The following is a 22,225-nucleotide window of genomic DNA, read 5'->3' as shown; positions in this document are numbered from 1 at the left end:
AGCTTTTTTAATCTTGTTTCTAATTAATTTTGACAGATTGAATTAAAATGCTTATTTGCTTTGCATTTGATGCATGAGGATCTTCCTGACTTCCTCTAGTAAGACATGCTGTCAGCACCAGCCTTTGTGAGTCCTGTTTTTTCTAGGCACTGGACAAGAGGATGAAGTCCTTACTTCCACTTGTTAAGAGGCCTCTATTTTTCAGCAAGGTTTTCCTTCTTTTTATTTTGTTTTTAATTTTTTAGATGTAGAAGTTTTATTTTATTTTGGATAAGAATACATAAGCTCCCATTTTGACTATGGAGCCCCCTCACTATACTCATTTTTAAAAGCCTTCCTGTGTTAGTTCCAGCTGAAGTATCAGAGGAATAGATCTCTTATCTTTTTCTGTACTTTCTGTCAAAACACTTGGAAGAAACCTTTTTGAGCCACTTCAGCTGGAATTAACAAGAGAAGACTGATTTCCTAAGGTATGTGTTCCTTCTCCTGACAGTCAAGGAGACAGGCTGCTTCAGGAGAGAAATGACTTTTCTTGCATTCTCTTCCCCTTCTGATGCATGAACAATTCTCATTACCATTCATTTGAATTCTTGTTGCTTGCAGGGGTGGGTGTAAATTCCTCAGCAATGAGCATTTTTTAGAGCTACTGTGTGCAAAACTGTAACTATCAAACAATGCTCAAGACTAATTCTCATGAGCTACAATCTATCACAGTCAGGAGATTATTGGATTCCTGTGATTCTGTACCCTGTGCCTTAATACCTGCAGTTTTGGTGACTGCTGCTAGAGTGCACAAATTTCAGGCAAGGTGAAACAAAAGAGGTGAATAAAGTCTTCCAGGAAAAAAAGAAAAAAAAAATCACAGTAAATGATAAAGGGCTTGGAAGGTCAGAAGGTTTAATGATTCTGCAAAGAATTTCAACTAGTCCCCTTAGACTGTACATCTAGCACACTTGTAAAAGGCATGGCATTAGAGCACACAGGTGAAGTTTTTGATCTGTTTAAAAAAAATTACAGTTACACAAATTGTTCTAAAAACAGCATAAAGGAAAAGTATATAGCTGAATTACATGCAAAAATAGCACACATTCATTGCCATCTTGTATTAGCATCAATAAAATAACAAATGGCCCAACAAAAAAGTAAATCCAAAATAAGCCCTTTGGAATGAATGGAATTGATATGACTCCTGACATAACTTAGCTCTTACTCCAAGTGCTGAACCCAGCACAGATGCAGTCAGTTACTCTGCCTTGGAATTGCTGTAACTGAGGGCAGATTTTTCCTTGGTGACTCCTTCCAGTTCTTTCATTGGGGGGGTAAGAGTGATGTAAAATCTTCACAAAAAAAAAAAAAAAAAAAAAAAATCAGTGAGATCCTGTGCTTTTGATCCTACATGGTTTTATTGGAGCAATCTAAACTATGGCATGTCATCCATTATTTAATAACACCATCTGCATAGAAGAAACAAGACTTTGATCAGCCCCAATGTGTAAGTTAAAAGATCTCCATAAATCAACAGGTATTCTTTTCATAGATTCATTACCTTTATTGCAGTCATCCATTTTCTCAGTATTATCACAGCATTCTCAGATTTTAATGTTGCCTCATGACTGGTTTGAAGTGCTACGTGCAGATTTTATTGTACATATGCACATAGTACATTTGTTTTAAGTTTCATAGATGTTAAATGGCATGAATTAGATATATGTGAAAACTTAGAACAACCCTTTTCATAAATATTAGTTAAGCCACATACAATACAATTCCAAAATGAGCCATTCAAAACCTCTCCATTTACTGTGGAGGGCAGCTTTCATAATTACACACAAAGCCTCCCACCAGTGTCATTATCTCCACTCTTCCTCACTAGGACAAATCACAGTACTTTGATCTATAAGGGGAGAAATACAGGATCACATATTTAAACATAGCTCTCCTCCTCCAGCCTAAAAATTACAAGCCAGCAAACTTGCAATTCAGCAAAGCTCACTGAGGTATTTTCTCTAGTACCTGGAAAAGTCTCCAAGGCAGAGAATTCTCTGCAAAGGATGCAGGAAGAAATAGTTCTGCCCACTACTCCATTAACAAAATTGTGTCTTGGTAATCTATGAAACTCTGAAGTAGCTGAATTTCTTCCCTACCCCAATCCCCAAGAGCAGTGAGTTGTCCTTCATTTGAAAATCAGCACTTTGCTCCTACAACACATTTTAGCTTATATTTCACTTAGAGACTTTTTTAAAATGTTCCTTACAATTCAAGTGCACATCTCCCAAGGTTTCTCATTCTTCAGTTAAATATACCCCAGCATGGCCACTGCTTAGCAAACTGTAAGCTCTAACACCAACAAGCTGTGACTAACAGCCAGTGGAGAAGGCAAATTGTTAACCTCGTGTGAATGGAAGCTTATTTTATGATGCTCACAAGCACTTGATAATGCCCCGTTAATGAAACTTCAGTTGCTCTTTATCCCTGACAGACGAGAGCAAGTTCTGTATCCTCCTGGATGTAATGGCTATGACAAGCCTTGCCTGTCTGCTCCCAGCAGTGCAGTGCTGTCCTGACAGCTGGGTCAGCTCCCAGGGATCATCCCCTGTGAGCTCTGCTGCTGTGGCAGCAGGAGCAGCCTGGGGAAGCTGCACCCAGGACATCACTGCAGCTGGAGGATAAGGGACAAACCAGAAGAATGAACTTTGGCATAAGAAAAACCAAATAATGTCCTGCCTCATGGAGCTGACAGACCCTCAGACACTGAGGTAAGCTTTGTCTCCAGACTTGGGAGGCAAGGATAGGCAAAAGATTGTGTGATTTTTTTATTTATTTTTTTAAATAAGCTGCACAGCAATACCTACCCTTCAGTGCTGAGGGCACAGGGGAACATCTGGGGAAGAGTAGAACTCTGGCTCACCCAGTCCCTTTTCCATGCTCTCCCAGCAAGGCACAGACAGCCACTGAACCCCAGCAGCCTTGCCCAGGGCTGTGTGTCCCAGAGGCACCATCACCCTCTCCCCAGGCAGCGCTTTAGGGAACCCCAGTTACTCCAGTTGCTATCAAACAGCTGGGCACTCACACCACACCACTCCCATGGTGACTGTCTGCAGTGATTCTTCAACACCACTGCGTGAGCCTAGAGTGGGCAAGTGGCATCCTTTTTCCTTTTTGAGAAAATTAAAATATGGATACATCGATTTTTTTTTCTTCCTTTCAGCAATTTCTTGTTCTTCTTTCCACCAATGTTCCCCTAAAAACAACTGTCCCTTTTCTGCGCTTTTTATTTCTATGGAAGTCCTATTTTGAATGCTGAAATCTCTCCCAAATACTTCAAATATTGGTCATGACTGGTTCCCGCAGCATTGATTCTATGCCATGTGGCACCAGTAGATATCATCCACCCCTGAGCATGAATCACTTTCTGTAATGATTGGCATTTTCACCAATTAGCAATCCTTCCATGAGATGCACATGTCAAAACACTATGCAAGTTTGTTTTCATGCTGCTGCTATATGTCTTAATTTGTTAATACTGCTTGGACATAAAAAGCAAGAATATTGCCCAACTTCTATGATTTTTTTTCTCCCCTTTAAAAATGGCTCAAATTTTAAGAGCCAAATTTCACAAAATACACTAAATATTTGAGAACTGCTGAATTAGAAATACCCCGAACTTTGGAGAAGAATCTTAAGGAAATTTCTACTTACTACAAATTTTAGCATATGACAGAGATTTGCAAGGTAAAGGACTTTGGACTTCTGTGCCCAGAATCTAAGCAGTTTCACTGTGTAACTCGCCAAAGTTGCATGGGACATGATCAGCACCAGTGAAGTCAAGGGAAGCTTTATCTCTCAATACACACAGATTTGGGCCTCTTTGGGCCAAATTTTCAAACCAAAGGTCTTTAATGCATGTGTAAGAAAAGTCTGTCAGCACAAGTCTCAAATCACCCTACAATATTTATTTTTTCAAAAGCATGCATGAGATAAATATTTCTGTTCCCTTTTTGCAGCTGAATAAACCACAGTACAGAGCCTTTAAGTACCAGATATTCATTTCTACAGATGCAGTAACAGTAAATTGCACCTGCAACTTTCAAAGATGATTCACACTTTTTATAAGGATTTTTTCCTCTCCACAAGTAGTAGTTATAAAAGTACTTGCCAATAGAAAGGAAAAGTGTTCATGGTATGGAAGACAGTCTGGAGGAAAAAAAATACCTAGAATGTTTTTAACTGTTGGAAAGAAAGGAAACATTAACTTCATAGGTCTCTATTTTGCTATTGTTCCAGCTCTTATCAAAACTTTCTCATCAGATTTGCTGTCATGAGAGACACAAAACTGGCCAGTGAGCATTTCTTATGCTATCAAGTGTGTGCTGCCTGCAGGCAGCAAAAATAAATAGGTTGATATTTAGAAGAAATAACAGAATGAGAAGCAAGTTTGTGAATTCTGCTTTTGTGCACATGTTAAACAATTGAAGAGAAGCAAAAGTAATACCATTTTTTTCATAAAGAGGGGAGTGATGAAGAATGCCAGTTACACAATCTGCCACTCCATAAATGCAGAACTGAATGCTACTATATCTACAAACACATATGCTGCTCCATTGAAAAAAAATGGGGTTTTTTTGTAATCCAGAGGAAAAAAACAGAAGGGGATAAAATGTAATGAAAGGATTTGACGTAATAAAGTAGGTGGAAGAACATATTAGCGTTATCAGAATAGGTGGAAATATTTCCACTGACATCACTAAAGTCAGGATTCCAACTGCACCTCTACACTGGATTGAAAGCTTTTCTCTTTGAATACTGACTCATTGTGACAGTGAAGTATATTTTTAGTGACAACAAAAGGCAATTTTCTAGCAGAAAGGATTCTAAATAAAGGTCAAGTAAAACTGTACATAAGCTTGAGGTCAGGTTAATATGGCCTTTTGGACATAAAAATGAGGAACAGTTTCCTGTTTGCAGCTAAAAAGTAAAAATTTTGGAAGAAGTCTTTCTTGACCTACTTATGTGTGGAAGCCTGATGACTTCAGAGTACTTCCTGCTGGGAAAAAAAATGTATTAGCAGCTGTCCTTTCCAAACTGCACACACTTGCCAACATTAAAAGATGTGTATTCTTATTTTCCTGCTCACCACAAACACAAAGTACATTTTAATATTCTACAAACCCCTTACAATAACTAAAAATATATAATTTCCCAAAAGTTAATATGATTACATTTGCTATTTGAAAATTCATGCTAGACTTTTCCCCTTTCCATTGATTACTGTACATTTTTCTTCTCACTTGTCTTTCCAAGTAAGGGAAGAAAAATGATGCATATGTTTTTTAAGGGAACAATTCACTGTTAGCTATAGGGGTTTTTCTGTATGTATTTGCTTTCTTACTGACTCCAACAGCCTCTTTTCTTAGTATCCAGCTTCAAACACAAGAAGGATAGGTCTATCTGGATACTAAGAAGAAAAAAGTAGTTAACACCTTGGCAAAGGGACCACTTTATTACAAAATACCATGCCCCACACACCTGCCTTCTTCAGTACAGGAAATCCTTAGCGTGACTTGACAATAATCTTCTGGATGAGCATCTAAGCCTGCAGAAATCAGTGCACTCAGCACTGGACCATGCTGAATTTGAAAGCAGAGAAGACCAAACCAAAGTTTAAGAATAACTGTCATTTTTACACAGTAAATAGTCTTCTTGGCTAACTAATGTAAATAAAATTCCATAAAATAGTCTTCCATTTTGCAGGCAGATATCCTAAACAGATTTCCTAATTCTAATAATACTTAGATTTATTATGCTATTTCTCATTTTTCTATTTCCTCTTTAGTCTGTCACCCAAGGGCATCAATTACTTCTTGTTTTTTAGTATATACTGACTTGTTTTGCATAGACATCTCGCATGACATATTTCTTATATTATTGTGCTTCTCTGTGTAAATAATTCTCTAAAATGGTTGCAGTGCTGAGCTAAAATAATATTTATATAGATTATGCTCCTGATATATTTAGGGCTGTAAGCTTGTTTCAGAGAGCTATAGCATAATTCATAGGATAAACCCAAAGGAACAAAACTTGGATTCAAGAACACACTTTCAGTGTACCCAAGTAAAATTATACAAGGGCATGAGAAGCAGTAAACCAGAGTTCTATAATTTCCAGGAAATGTGTCCAAAATAAGTTAGAAGCTTCCCAGCCTTTACAAATGGTAATGCTTATCAATCTAAATGGCAGACATGCTACTCTTTCTTTGTGAATTGTTTCCAGAAGCACCTGCATTCTGTGCTGGTAAATTCCTGGCCCAGATGTCTTTATTGCTACCAGCAGGCAAAGCCTTCAACCCAGCTCCAAGCGCTGCCACCCTGGAGCATGCCTGAAGGCTGGCATCCCCTGCCTCTGCTGCCAGTCAGCTGCTGCTCTGTAGGTGTGCTCACAAGAGGACAAGACCCTTTGAGGGTAGCTTTTCTCCATCCCAACAAAGCTCACTGGCTAGTAAAGGTATAAAGAGCCATACATTTGCATCAGAGAATGAATCTCAATTTTTAGAAAACCCCTTCAGGTACAGAGTTCTCTTGGTTTCTCACAACAGGACAACTTTACCTTGTCTAAATGGTTAAATAGTCCCTGAAGCAGAGAGATGAATGCACTGAAGCCTGTCTTACATCTAAATAGGTAAATAGTACTATCACTACCACTACTATCACAGATGGGACCTGCAGAGGCTATCACAGAACGCCATGGAGCCCTCACTGTGGTTCACCTTGCAACTGATGAGGCAAAGTAAATGTGAAACAAGGCTTTGGAATGTGCCCTGTTCCCCTGGGCCATGAGGTGTCTGGAGTTCTGGGAGGCAGCAGTGCTTTCCACAGAGAATAACACAAGACTAGTACAAAACCCAAGGCAGGTCCACCGATGTGAGTGCCCCCCAGAGCAGAGAGCTAAACAGGGAGAGGAACTTTTGCATCTCAACCTCTCTCAGCAGCTCATTTTGATGCAGCTTCAGGGAATTTTCACTCATCAGGACTCCAAACTCTCTTTATGACTTAGCCTTGTTACAATAGAATTCAAAGCTGTCCCACAGGCAGTTTGAGGTCAGGCAGTTAGGTGATGCAGTGCTGACTGTGGCAACACCCAAATACCCCAAAGAATCAGTTTCACAAACATATTTCATAAAGACCTTATAGAACCTCAGCAGATGGAGTTCCATAACTCCTGTGCACACTACATAGTACCTACACAAATGAAAAGATCAGTGGCTTGCTGAGAAAATGGTTTATCAACAAGGGCCATAGAACTGCACCCCCTGACCTAGTAAAACAAAACAACATCATAACTACATGTGAGTGTTTATTACCTTTTCTATATTATTATGTAACTACCACCACACTTGGTTCACTGCTGATTGCAAAAATTAGTTACTTCCTTCTCTGTTTTGAAAAGAGGTGTCTGCAGCCCAGGCAGTGGCACAGGGTATTCCTGTTTCAGAACAAAGTCCTGCCCAGTCACACTGGCTAGACAGAATAAGGGGAAAGGGAAGCAATCCATCTTTGCAGGACTGTGTTGCATGGGGTTGCTATTTTCATCTGGCAGTTTGGTTTATGTGACTGCTGGTCTGTAATGTGACTTGTAAAATGTCTCTCTTCCCCCGTTCTCAGCACTACCCCATTAAGCAGGTGGAGAACTTCCACCCAATCTTTATTCAAAGTCACACTGGCTCCATAGAGATATTTTAAAACTGACTTAAAGTCAGGCAAAACCTTCAGTGGACACCTTTAGTGCACTAGACACTGAATGTACCTAATTTATGATTGAATTACCTGATTTAAGTTTCAGTGGTGCAGCCCTGAATATAAATGTGCCCAAAGCTAACAAATTAGATAGCAAAACACAGCAAAAAGTCTGAGCATTCTAGCAGTTCTTTGGAGATATGCCAAAGTTTAATAGCACAAACAGAATAAATAAACTCTATGAACAAATCAATTTTTCAAAGGTAACATCTGTTCTGCACTGGCTCCTGGTGTGAATAGATTCATCTGTGCACACATACAAGTGGGCTAATGGGATTCAGTGTGCTCCAATACCCATCAACATGCTTTGTCTTCATCAAAAACTCTAATCTGGATGGGACTCCAAGAGTTTTTCTGAAACAAGCCAAACAACTTATACCTGCATTGCAAACTGTTTCATATGAATCATTACATTAATCCCATAGAATCAAAACCTGAAGATATTTACTCAGAACTGTAAACAGATAAAGGAGTCTGAAAATCTGTCTGAGAGAAACCATTTCCCCCAGTTCCAATTTTTGAATCTTGTGCATTTGCTAGATTCGTAAGACTTCCTAAACACCAAAACTGTGCTGTGCTAGGAGTCATGTGTCTTCTTTGGCTTATGCTATGCTTCACCAATTTAAACCAAATTTTCCATAGAGAATGTGACACAACTTAGTTGTATCAAATATAAAAGAGAAGGTGCATGAAACAAGCTGCAAAAAGGATCTTTTATCTTTGTTTTATAACTTCTCTGAAGGAGCAGAAATCAGTGCTTTAGCTGGGTAGAAATTAAACTTAATATTATACTATGCATAAACAGTGTTTAAATCTTAAAACTATTAAAATTAATCATTTATTTGCACAACTCCATCATAAAGATTATAGAGGAAATGGTGGGTTTAGAATGTTGAGTTCTTCCTCAATACTTCAAAATTACATGTTGGCTTAGTTTCTTTTCTATAACTTTATTTCCCACTACAACTTTATAAACACCCTTTAATGCTTTCTTTTGGTTTTTTCCCCGGCATTACTTTCATCAAATTTTGCTCACAATGTAAAGCTATAGTGTCCTTGTAAACGCAATCCTTGCTAGCAAATTAATTATTAATTATTGAGTTGTTAGTTTGAGGACAGATATCTGGACATTATGTTATTCTAACATCTGCTGGGAGCTGTGCAGTAGAGGGGAAGGAAGCTGGATCCTGCAAAACCTAGGGAAAGAAGCTGGGTAGATTGGGTCAGAATCTTCCCTCATGTGTGATAGGGCAGCTTTACCTTCCAGCAGCTGCTGCACCAACAGCGTTGCTGCAGTGCAAGAGGAAAGCTGAAGAACTTGGCTGGTTCCTGCTCTCAGCTAACACCTCCCTCCTGCCACTGCATCCCTCACTTCTCGCAGGTGAAATGCACAGATCCAACCCAAGGCTTGGCAGAGGCTGTACCCACTGCAGCTGTCACAGAATAGGGCATGCAGAGGGCAAGGAGGGAGGGAACAACACCATTTGGCCATGGTGAGAAAACACCTAAGCTCTGACACCACACTATTAAGGAATTTTCAATCTCAACCCCAATAAGACTCAGATAAGCAGCTGTGATTGACAGCAACATTAATTCAACTGTAGCCAGCTTCAGGATCAGATAATATTCAGCAGCAGAAAGAAAATTGGCACATTAATGCCTAAAAGTCAAAGAGAAACTCATTTTGAGGAAATCACTCCTGCACTGCATAAAAGGGTACTGAAAGAAAATAGAATGAAAACAAACAAACAAAAAGAACCCAAATTGTTAGTTATTTCTCAGGGTTTGGATTTTTACTTTTTCTAGTTTTAATTTTGATCTTTAATGGTGAGTAGACACCATTTTAATTGTAAATCTCTTTTTATACTTAACATTTGGGGTGAGGTATGACAGTGAATGTGTGTATAAACATGATAGAAAACTCCTGCAGCTATTAATGAAAAATCATCAGTTTATTTTATTTATTATTACTACTATACTCTTTGTTCTCAAAACAACCAATAACAAGCTATAGGGTCTGCTGTGCTCAACACTGCACAAAAACCAAAGTTTTCCCATGCCCTACAGGAAAGCAACCTAAAAGACATAGTACCATACAGAGATACAGATCATTTCTTTCTATACCTCTCTCTATCATATAGTATATTTTTAATATAATATTATAATACTTTAGGGAACTCAAACTAGTTAAAGCTTTTCTGAAGTATTTAAGAAGGCTCAGAGGAAGTGAGAGGGACAACACAAAGAACATGCTGTCTGGAAAATGTAATGTGTAGATAACTTGTGCTGAGATGATGACAAACAGAGGTAGAAGGACAATTCTTAATCTGAGTAAGAGAGGAACGATGGGATGGGATTATCTGTGAAAATTATTTCAAGCAGAAAACTCAGGGGAAAAGACAAGCAAGACTGAAAAGGAAAGAAAAAAAGAGAGGACATACTGTGTACATGAACCCCCTGGGATTAAGAATAACAAATCATCACCAAGTCTCGAATCTCGGTCATAAGTCAACAACCCCTTAGCAGGATCTAGTAACTCTTAGTAACAGCAGCACACCTAAAGGCTTTGCTCTTCTTTTAAAGCTGCAGTGTTTCAGCTCCAAAAGTTAGGAAATATCTGTACTATTTTCATTCGGCATGCAGTGTACACAATGGTACAAAACAACGCTTATCCACGAAGGCTATTTTTTCCTTTAAAACTATTTTGCTCAGGTTTGAGTGATCAGTGCACATGCTACTACATTTTCTATCCACCTGCCCACTCAGGGCTTTGCTCAGCTGCCAACTCTCCAGCCAAACATCAGGAGTAGTACAATGTGACAAGCTGATGAGCCTCCTCTCCTAACCCCTTCATCTAGCTTGCTTGACAGAGGGTCAGAATCTTCCAGTTGCAAAATTCATCCAATTATGCTGTTCCTTGTCCCTTGTTATCACCTCCCAAATCCTCCAAGTTTACACTAATTTTCAAGGTATAAGCACGAATGCACATGTGCTATAGTTTATCTTGGCATCTAAAAGACAAAGATCATTAGGACAGGTTTAGAACCGGAGAAGGGAGGAAAGCGAATCACAAGTGTGTTCGAAAACAAACATCCCTTAAAAACCTTACCAAAAAAACATTCAAAATAGAAATGTTTATGAGTTCAAATAGCTTTTAGCTATTTGAACTCATATAAAGCATTACACTGCCAATAAGAAAATCAAACTAATATTAGTACTGATATTGTGCATTTGAATTTTCCGCCCTTTGCTAGGCTGCCCTATAATGTTATCACCCACACACAATCATGCCTTAACTGAAAGTCAAACCCTGCAGGTACAGACCATGCAATATTGAGTAAACCAGAATGAGTTGATACAGCAGAGGCACAGATACTACCTGGGATCTGGGACCTGCCAGTCTCAATTCCTGAAGGAAACTGCAGAGTATTTTCTGTACATTGCTGAAGTGAGGAACAGAATGTGATGTGGATGTAGCTCAGCAGGTTATGGCCAAAGATTGAATGAGTTCTCTCAGGTTCCTCAGTGACAGAACTGAGATGCAGGCCAATAAAACAACCTGACACACAGAATCTCAAAATGATGATAGGTCTGTTCTAAGTTCCATCTCATCTTTACACAAGCACAGAAGGCTGATTTAACCATTCAGACAATGTTACTGCAGCCATAAAAGATAATCTGCTGTCATCTTTTCTTTCAGGTTAAAAAGTCTTCTGCTTGCCTCCCGATATGATGTTTTAAGAGTTTCTTTGTCAAAACTGTGAGGTCAAAAGAGTGCTCTGCTATCAACCCTTCTGCATCTTAAGTTTCTTCCACTTCATGTGTCACAGGCTCCTTTCAGTTTGCTCACCTGAGAAGGTTCACAGGAAAATGCCTCAGTGCCCCAGAGTGACAGGAGAGGAAACCTGCATGTCTCAGGCACTTCTCATGTGTCAGAGTGCTTTACTGCAAGTGACAATCAGCATGATACTGAGAAAAACAACTAGAAATAAGAAAATCAAGGAGGGAATGATACAGAGAGGGCATAACATATTTTATAGTAACTGATATTCACAAACAGAGCAAAGGACAGCCATGCAACACCACCAGATTCAAAGCCTTCTATTGCCAAGACTGGGGCCTGAGGCACACCCCTCAGGCTCTCTCTTCTCTTTCTAAATGCCCTTTCTAAGATGACCCAAGCTGGCTAAACAGGAAATTAATTTCTTATCTGTCTTCAAATGCATACTATTCCCTTTTGTCTCTCTCAAATAATAGTATCCCGTGAGGTAGCATACCTTATGTGCCTTACTTAAAACTGCATATATAGATTTGACTTGCTACTTCTACCTTGCCCAGCCAAACAGTTCTTATCAAAGACAGATACCGGTCTAATCTGACACAATTGGCTTTTGTTAAAAACACATTGCATTTTATCCAATTTTCCATGTAACTCCATGTCCTTGAACTACCCTTTTCCTTCAAAAGTGGTTCAAAGACTTTGTTTAGTACTGAGGTCAGACATACATAGCCATCCTCAATCCAAAATATTTACAAATCTCTGTCCTTGACTACTATCATAAGTCAGACAAAGCTGTATTAACTGTGTTGGTCAAATTTTTTTCAACTGAAAAATCAGCTTTCAACTGAATGAAAAAGCCCTTGGAAAAATTTTGACTTTTCATTGAACTGCCTGGCATCTAAACCCAGAATTATTTCCTACTGAGCAAAGATATTTCTTTTATAAATTAATGTCTTGCAGAAATTTAGTTCAAATCCCTCACTAAACACTGACCTGAGAGTGGACCAAGAACTACCATGAAAGAATCTGGAACCAAAAAAAGTTACTAGAGTGAAATCTGAGTGGCAAACTCAAAGTTTTGGTATCCACTCTGGATTAGGAGTTAGCACAGGACTTGTCAAAGATGGGAAAGAAAAACAGTGATCTCAATAAACATTTCTTAACCAAATCATGTTCATAGAATAGCTACACATGCTCATGCATGATATTGCTGGCTTTTTTATTATAAGCAGCTCATGACTGAAACCCTAACAAGTTACCTCTCCCTCTGAAATAAAACACAGCATGAGAAAATCTCATGCTCATTCCTGCTGTACTGTACGTTTCCCCATCTCTATCACAGCCAGTATTTGTGTCAGGGGCAGCACCAGTGTGTGTGTGTGTGCAGTGTACTGGCAATCAACACAAGGGACTGATGCCAACCACAGAAGTCACTTTTCACACTTGCAAAAATCTGTCTTGTTCCCACCCACGTCCTGCCCCACATTTCTCCAGCTTTGCCCATCACATCTCAGTGTCCCCACTCACAGTGTGCCAGCATTCACAGGCTCATAGGAAAGCCTCAGGCCCCCTCAAGACAATTGTTGTGCTCTAGACTAGTGCAGGGACAGGAGCAGGGAGATGAGCCATCCTGGCTGGAGATTTGGCTTTTCCTATTTCTGATTTATATTTGATCACTGCTGATCAAAAGGCAGTTTGATCTCTTAATATGTATCCTCTGTTCTGTTATTTTAATCTGGCACTGTTCATAAAGTATTCTGGTTTATCTATTCACAATTTTAAACTAACATTAGAATTAGTACCTGATATTTCTTTCCATGATCACTAATCTATTTTATTCTTAGATATGTGCCATAATTAATTATCCTCATTTTTTCTTTGCACTAGAATTTCCATATCTCTTAGGGAACGTTATGTTGTGAGGGCTTTCTAGCAGGTCTTTCTCTGTATTAAAATATCCTTACAACAGCAAAGATCTGGCTTGCCAGAAGGCTGCTTTCTTTGGATCACAGCAAAACCTATTCCTGAGCAATGTGTCTTCACATCTTCAACACTGAGCCCTCCCCTTCTTAATGTGCTTTCTTTACAAACCTATTAGAGAGTTCCAACTTCATCCAACTAGCTCATTGTGCCTACAACATGAGTTACACATGGGAAAAAGCTGCTGGAGAATCTGAACACAGTCCTTGGACCAATCAGGAGTAGAGATATTCAGAGGATGTATTAAACTAAACAGACTTTGTACTAGCAGGACTTCACAAAGGTTGTTCTGCTCTCAGCAGCTCAGCTCAGCACAGGGAGTTGTAAGGATTGCTTATTTTTTAAGCCAGCCCCAGCACTTCTTATGCATTACCAATCTGCCCAGAGGTACAGCAGGCAACTGAGTAAAATACACTTCTGCAAAATGCTAAACCATGTCCTGATCTTGCCCCACAGCTTCTGAATCTACTTCCATATCTGGAATGAGCATGGTTTCTCACAATCACACAAAAAGCAATGCTACATTTCCCTGACTACACTGTAAGTTATGCAGGTGCTGTCAGCTCGCTCAAGGGCTTCACTCAGCCCGGCTCATGTTGGGATCCTGCTTTTACATTCCACAGGGACACACACAGCCCTGATTACAAGTTCTGTCTGTACACTCATAGGGCTAACAGAGTAGCACTACAGTCTATCCTCACCACTGGAACAAACAGTTTCCAAAAAGCTTTCTCAGAATTTTCATTTTCCTTGGATCTACTGTTCCCCTCGGACATGACACCAACCTCATGTTTTATTCTTTATACCAGTCTTCTGACAAAGAGAGATTCTATTATCTTTATACAGATTTCTTTTCTAAAATATATAGTGAACCATCACTTTTGGGTTTTTTTTTTTTTTTTAGAATCTTTACAAAAAAGATTCTAAAGCAAGCATCAGAATAAAAGAGATATTGTTCCTCCAAGCTTTCTTCCATGTTTGTTGCTTGTCCTTCTACTAAATCCTGCAAGAAGAGAAGTTCTTTACAGGATTTTTCTCATAAGGGATTGTATTTTCCTTTCAAGTTGTAGCTTTAAAACTCTGAGAGCATTCTTTGACTCATGGCAATGCAGAAGCTGGAGATTTCTCAAGAACCCTCTCCACAGATCTGTGAATTATTTTAGCTATTATAATGCTGCTTTATCTAATGTATTTGATTAAATATCTCATCTGACTTCCTGAAAAAATGTCAAATAATTCTTTTTCTATTTGAACATAATTTTGGTGCATTGGCTTTAGCTCTCCATCACCAGAGGCCCATAGCAAGACTATTAGTCCAGCTGTTACTCATAAAGTTCTCACAGCCATTTCCTTGCCTTGATTTCACTGCAGTATTTTAGTTTGAGCAGAATGCTGCCCATTGGTTTGGAAACTCTTGCTCACATTATCATCTTGTTACCTTCTACTTCCATCATCCTCCTGCTCCCAAGGTTTTCCTTTTACAGGGTAGAGACACTACAACCACTGCTATCCTCAGGAGCTGTCTTGCTGCAGATTCATTTTACCTGACATAATTTATTGATGAAAGGTTTCTGAAAGCTTTCACTTTATTTGAATCCGACCTTCTCTGTTCTCCTCTGTGACACTGAAGTAATTTATTTGATCAAAACCAAGTTGTACTTATACTTCACTGCATTTAATTTTTAAGGTTTATTCTCCCTGCACTCTGCAAATGATTAGATTTGTGGTGCCACTGGTATTAAACTGTCATTAGCACGGGGTGTAACCACTGCCTGGCCACATTCTTCACACATCTGCTCTCTGGAATACTTCTCTGCCAGATGGTGACGCCAAGGACAATCTCATGAAACAATCTTCCACAGAGAGTGCTGAAACCCCTGCTAACTTGCCTGTGCTTCTAAATTAGTTCCCTCTGCCAGCACCAAGGTTCAAGTGTTTTATACAAAAGCTGCACTTCAAGTGAAGAGCTTCAAAGTGATCTCACCTGAGGCAGCTGGCACCAGAGACTTTCTAAGGCTTTAAGGGCCTGTGCACAGCCAGGTCACAACAGAGTTCATCCTTTCTAATGCAAGAATTTATCTTACTCATACCGATGGTATCTCCAGTTCTGTAATCATGTTAAATGTACCATATGCAGATGGTCCTCTTCTGCAGGAAAATAAACCCTATTGCCAAGCTACAGACAGAGCAGTCTTGGAACGTCCTGAAAAATTTCTATGCCTTAAAACATGCCAAGAAATCCTTTTAGGTTTTCCGAGGTCAAATTTCTTTTTATGAATCCCATGTTCACTCAGGTTCTCACTAGCTAAACATTTAAGTTTTTGCTGGGTTTGGTGCCATACTTATTACACAGCTTTTTATCTTTTTCTTCTAGATGTATTTAATGTGGTGCTTTCTAATTATGAAAATGGATGCCTTTTATACACTCCTAGGTTCCTTGGTATGGAGGACATCGTGTTTGATTTCTTATATTCTGCCTTAGGAATTCTATATTTTCATGTTCTGAAGTGAGATTCATTTCATCGAGTTTTACATAACTAATTACTAGGCATCTACATCTAATTGAATTGTTTAGACTGTTTTACAGCCAAGAAAGGGAAAGAAACTCATCCTAACCTCAATTCATTCCAATTATGACTGACTCCTTCAGGACTGAAGTTAACAGGCTCAGATTGGGCCATTTCTCTTTGCTGATGAAAAAGTGAGACTGGCAGGTTAGGTGCCTGCCTGATATCCTGCTGAAAGGTGTCTGAAAATAGGGGATACCAATGATGCCAACTTAAAATCACACACATTATTCAGAAAAGTCCCATGCATGTCCTCAACACTGGTGTGATTCATGCAGCAGCCTTACCTATTCACTATGTGTAGCTGACTTATGCATCACTGGTGGTGCTGTGTAGTTGGTTGTAAGTTTTTTGGTATTTTTCATTTGTTTGGGGTTTTGTTTTGGTGAAGGGGGTGGTAGTGCTTGTTGTTTGGGGAGGGTTGGGAGGCTATTTTGAGGGGCAGTTGCTAGTTTTTTGTCAGAAGAAGACAAAAAAAAAACCAAGTAATATTTTCTTGTTACTATAAAATTGATGGCAGGGAAAGTTTTTATTCTATTCTGTATATGCCTCGCATAGTCTGCATTTTCCAAACTTCTTTCTAATGTTAATTTGTCTCTTCATATATTCTTTTTTAATCCTATATGAGTATTCTTCCATCCTTTGCATGCTCTATCCTTCCATTTTCAAGAGTAGCTGCATTAGCACTCATCAGTTATATAAGCAGGTTTCCATTTAGGTCTCTGGTTTTTACTTACGTGGAGGCGTTATATTCAGGATATAATAGACTTCAAATAACTTGAGTAAGATGTCTCTGTTTTCTGCTCTGCCTCAGGGAGCTATCAACTAAGACTGTGGTCTGCAAATACCCCAGACATTTTACTCAGCACACATAAGAGAACAAGCCACTTCTCAGTCTGCAGCTACTTATAGATAAAAAGATGTGACTAAGATCAGTTCCACCAACTTCCTCCATTTTGCACACATCTCTGCAATGCTTCCAGTTTCAAAGTTGAAAGCAGCAAATTTTTAGCCCTATTCTGCATAAAACCCAGAGTTAATTCTTAGGGTCTGACAATACATCTGGATCTGGAATTTAAGGCAGACAGACTTTCCCATAAATACACATTGAACCAGATCTTACTAATACTGATTTTCATTACTCTCCCTTTTTTCAGGCATGAGAAAGACAAAGACAGAAATCCCCAGCAAGTTATTTCTCTCTTACTATAATATTTTTCATAGCAGAGCTAGGATTAGGACTGGGCTAGGATTCTGCTCCTCCAACGAAAGAAAAGTGAACTCTGAAGTCCAAGTCTAAATAGACACAACATTTCTGGCAGAATATCTTTCTCTATTTGAACATGCTAATCCTATTTTATCAAAAAGATAGTGATTTTCACCAACATTCTCAAAATTTGACAGAATATGTCAATTAAACAAAGTGTGGTCACAGAAATTTTTAGGTTCTGATTGCTCATCCTAATATTAAGTCACAACTTTTCTTTACATCTTCAGTTTTTCTGTATGATGGAAAAGCTAAACATTCTGCAATATGGCTGATGGCAGTAGCATTTCTCCTCAGATTTACCTGTGACTTCTCACTTAAAAATGTTCTTTTAGGTTACCTGTATCTTTGTGAAGCAGGAGCTACACAGGAGGAAGATTTCAATAATAGATATTTGTTTCAGACAATGTTAAAAAAAAAAAAAATCACAATTCCATGGTTTGATGGCTGATAAATCTTCATGAGATTATTTTTAAATACATTTCACTTAGAGAAAAGAGGACATCAGATCAGTCAAACTCAGACTAGACAGAAGCTGAACCAGGACTGAGGAAACAGATTTAGATATTGAGCCTGGTTTCAGTGAGACAGAAAGGGAGAACTGTGCCTGACAAAACTGAAACTGCCTGGGCAGCTTCAGACAGCAATGAGGCAAACCAGAGTAAACATTTCTGGGTATGTGAACTGAGAGTGGAAGCTGGGAGATCAATGGGAAAATGGGTATTTGATTATAAAAGCAGGGCATAGTAACATTCCTGCATTACATGTGGATTAAAATCCTCTGCACGTGCCTACACTGGCACCCTTAATCCAGTTTCACCCCTCAGCAGTCGCCACCTTTCCAATATTGATGTCCTTCTTTAAGACAGGCAGCTGTGTGACACAGCCATGGGGTGGGCTGTGTGCCCAGGGACGGCTGGAGTGCAAAGCAGCTCTGCCCTGCTCTCTTCTCCCCATCCCTGAACAGGGCAGGCACGAATTTGGTCTGACTGAAATTTCCTAGTTATGCCAAGAGGTTTGCACTTCGTTTTTCCAAATTTTTAAAGCAGCCCTAGTGCAACATCTACCTTTTTCTATTACACTATTTAAATTACATCTCCCTGGAGATGCAACCAGAGCAGCTGGAGTGTGATAAGGCTTCTTGCCAGCCTTAAAATGCTGTAGGACCCACATCTGATATGCTTTTGAAATGCCAACACTGCACACAGATTTTTGTTCCTCTTTTATGCTGCCCTAAACGATGTGATTATGTCTGTAATACTATAAAGCAACTGTGTCAACTATAAAGAGGAAACATTTATGGCATAGGTTATTAAAACAATGAAAAATAGGCCAGTGCAATTTAAGTTCCTTGAGTGGGCTGAATAATAACTAGTTAAATAAGGAACAAAGATAAATAATTTATTACAGAATCAACACAACAAGCACAAGAAAATTGCATTCACTTTAAACTGCATCTCAAGAGGCTTCAGAGCAGAAGCCCGGACAGCACACAATGAATGTGTCAGAGCAAATGCAAAATGAAGGGGATTTAGAGAACCTGTTGCAAAATGGAATGATCACTCAACTTCAGAATATCCACATACATAAATGCCAGCCAGTGAAACACACCAGACAAAAGTTTATGTAAAAGTAGTAGGGGCTCAAGGGACTGAAGATTCCTGTGGTGGCTGGGTAGATTGTCTGCTTCAGCACACAGCCCCTCTTACTCTGTGTGGTCACAGCTCTGTGCTAAGCATGGGCAAAAACAGGTCTCATTTTTACACAGTGGGATAAATGCTCTTTAGGAAATTATAAGGCTGCTTACAAGTAAGGCCTAGCTCAGACATCATCAGATTAAGAAAGGTAGAGTAATACTCATCTTCAATTACTTATTCTGGAAAAGAATGAAAGGACAGAGCAGACAGAACTCAGTATAATCAAATGCAACTTCCTTTACAAGCCTGTACTTTTTATGCTCAGTCTGACAACACAGTTCAAACAATTCAAGTTGTTTGTAATAACAAAGCAAATATTTCCAAAGATTAAAAACCTAGAATGAGGCTTGTATTTCCGTTTTTGGCCTTTTAATTAGGTTTTTCTGAAGTGCTGAAAACAGAGCAACTCTAATTAATGGCTTTCATACTTTGCTTTTTAATAATAGCTCTTAACAGCCTGGCAGTTTGAAGGTTTCTGATAAAATTGGGAATGGATCAGAAAAGATTGTTTGGCTTGATTTTACTCTAATAGAAGTGAGACAAATCTAAACTTTCCCTACACAATTGGATCTCATGAGATTCTCACCTTGATCATGGTTCTGATAAGAATTTATAAAAAGATCTCATCATCTTTTCTGAAGTAGACTCAATTTTTCACACAAACTTGGTATATGACCTTGGGTGAAGAAATCACCCAATCTTCTGACTTAAAAATAAATAGAAACAGCTTGACTTTTAAAAATAAATACAAAACATGCACATAAAAACACCACTATTAAACAATTTCCATGTCTGTAGTATGGAAGCATAGTATGTCAGAAGCGTATTTTACATCTCTTCAGGATAAAGAATTAGTGCTTTATGTGTTAAGCAGTGATACCATAAACAGCCAACAATGAAAGAAAAGGAGGCGCTGGTGTGGATAGGCCCAAGGCTCACTGTTCCTTCCTCAGTATTTCTACAATATTGCTGCAGAACCTGAATCACTATTATTACATTTGTTCCTTTCCTGTTTAAGGAGGGAGGAGAAAGATTGGGGAAGATGGCACAAGCAAGAGAGAGCAGGGGAGATAAAGTGGGACGACAAATCAATAAAGTAAATTTTCCCTAGCAGCAAAAATAGCTGACAGATCTGCTTCCCAAAGAACACTGAAAATTACTTTGTGAGTAAAAGTGGCAGAGAAGATAAGGCAACGTGAAGGACTCATGGGAGAGCTGCCATTGACAGACATGCAGATGATGTAATTGCTCAAGATGAGCAGGTTTTTCTTTTATCTCAATAAAGCACTTCTGGAAAAAAGATTGGAACGGCAGGTATGAGACAATAGCATAAAGCCTGTTCCTAACTTACATAATTTTATGAAGAGAAGAGTTGATGTATGAAGTGGAAAAGAAATGCATTGAATGCTGAAGATTAGGTATTACAGAGAACAATTTACTTATACTCCCAGTGATAAAGGAGTTTAATATTTGATGAAATATGCTTTGTCTGTTGAAGAAATATATTGATTTTACAAAAGGCTAAAGATATGTGTTTAAGAAAACATTTGCTAGTGTTCTTATATAAATTAGCTGTTAGAACAGCATCTTAAATTTTCTTGTTTACTCTTCTGTGCCTTGCTCCAAGAGTGATTTTTTTTTAATGCAATTTGATCAGGAGACAATCTAGTATACACTTCCTGTGTTTCAGCTCCTGCTGCATTACGTATGCCATGACATTCCCTTCAGCCATTCTGATACCCTTTCAAGGCAGGGTTTGAGCATTAAATGGTTTGGGTTTTGGGGGAGTTTTCAGGTTGTTTTTTTCCTGTTACTGAAAAACATTCAACAAGACTGACGACAGGTGAATGTATGCAGTCATGGGGGAGGTGGGAGGATAAAGAGATAGTCTTTTATATATTTCTGTTTAGTTAGATGATTTTTTTGTGCTTTAAAATTAAATTTCTTAGTGCAACGGAGCAGCATGTTGCCACCAGTATGTCTATTGCAAATATCCTTTAACAAACCTCACAGATATCTAAAGCCTCTCCTAACTCACGCTGGGCCACCTCTCACATCAACGTTGCCTGAATGGTGCAACCCTCTTGCCAGGCTTCTGACCAGCCCCAGGGCATATGGGGTAAGTACCCAGCTTGGTTCATTGTCTTCAAGGTGTTAATCAAAACCTCCCACTTTAGATTGAACACTTCAGTACAGTCCCTTTTCTAAAACTTTTTACTTTTAATGCTAAGCACTATACAATTTCTTCAGTTGTGAAGACAACAAGGTACATTTTCATGAATGGCCACTAAATACTGTGAGCTTCAAATGTGAGTGATATATTCTAAATAATTCATCCAGATGCTGAAACTATGGGCTACCCATCAGCAATATTTAAGCACTGAAATTATCTAAAACATCTGAAGGGTAGGTTATGTTTCTCAACACTGCTTGAGAGCAGGACATGGTAAGCAACTATTGGCTTTAATCAACAAGATGGTAAATGAACACCTGAGAAAATAAGCAAGTAATGAAACACAATGAAAGTGAAATCGCAGAGTTCTTGTTCATTTAAGCTTTAACAAAAATCTCCCCAAGAGCCTCTCTTCCACAGATTTTTTTCTTTGTTTGAATACAGGACCAGCTGAAGGATGGAGACACAGTTTATATCATCAATAATGATGAATTGACTGAAAACTATGAATCGACTGCTCACATAGCAGTACCAGCACAGGACAGTACAGCCTCCAGCCAGGCTACAGGCAAGGAAGATATTCAGGAAGGAGACCTAGGATTAGGAGGATACAAACTCCAGCTTCAGCACACTGCAGGTCAATCCCAGAAGAATTCATTGGCATGAGCAGTGTAATGCTAATCACAAGAAAGAAGATGAAAACAATGAAACAAAAGATCCTGTTATGTAAACAAGAGGTCAGAAAAAAATTTACTAAGCACAAAAATCAAAGAAAATTTAGATTTCAGCAACTTAATCCCTGCTCCTCCCAGAAAAGAGGTTTGCTATCATATCCATATAACTACAACCATATGCAGGTTTATGACTGTATCAGTTTTTAGGATAAAGGCATAGGGCAGTACCAGCCCACTGTAAATCCACTGCAGTAATGTTTTGTCTCAGCACTTGGCTGTACTCTGCCACTCACATG

The 22,225-nt window shown here is 38.8% G+C and overlaps 1 protein-coding gene across 1 annotated transcript in view; it reads left to right on the top strand.

Annotated features, from left to right (window-relative positions):
* Positions 1-21,921, top strand: part of SLC9A9 (solute carrier family 9 member A9) — a gene marked incomplete at its 3' end in the record, with an annotated part of 169,038 nt that extends 147,117 nt beyond the window's left edge. The window contains exons 15-16 of the mRNA XM_084212186.1: positions 21,096-21,201; positions 21,700-21,921. Coding sequence (XP_084068312.1) covers positions 21,096-21,201; positions 21,700-21,921 — 328 coding nt within the window. The remainder of the gene's footprint in view (positions 1-21,095; positions 21,202-21,699) is intronic.
* Positions 21,922-22,225: the final 304 nt, after the last annotated feature.

Source organism: Fringilla coelebs (assembly GCF_963513975.1).
Source record: "Fringilla coelebs genome assembly, chromosome: 10".
In the NCBI taxonomy this organism is placed as follows: domain Eukaryota; kingdom Metazoa; phylum Chordata; class Aves; order Passeriformes; family Fringillidae; genus Fringilla; species Fringilla coelebs.
The sequence above is the reverse complement of the archived record's forward strand: the minus strand, read 5'-3'. Positions and strand labels throughout refer to the sequence as shown.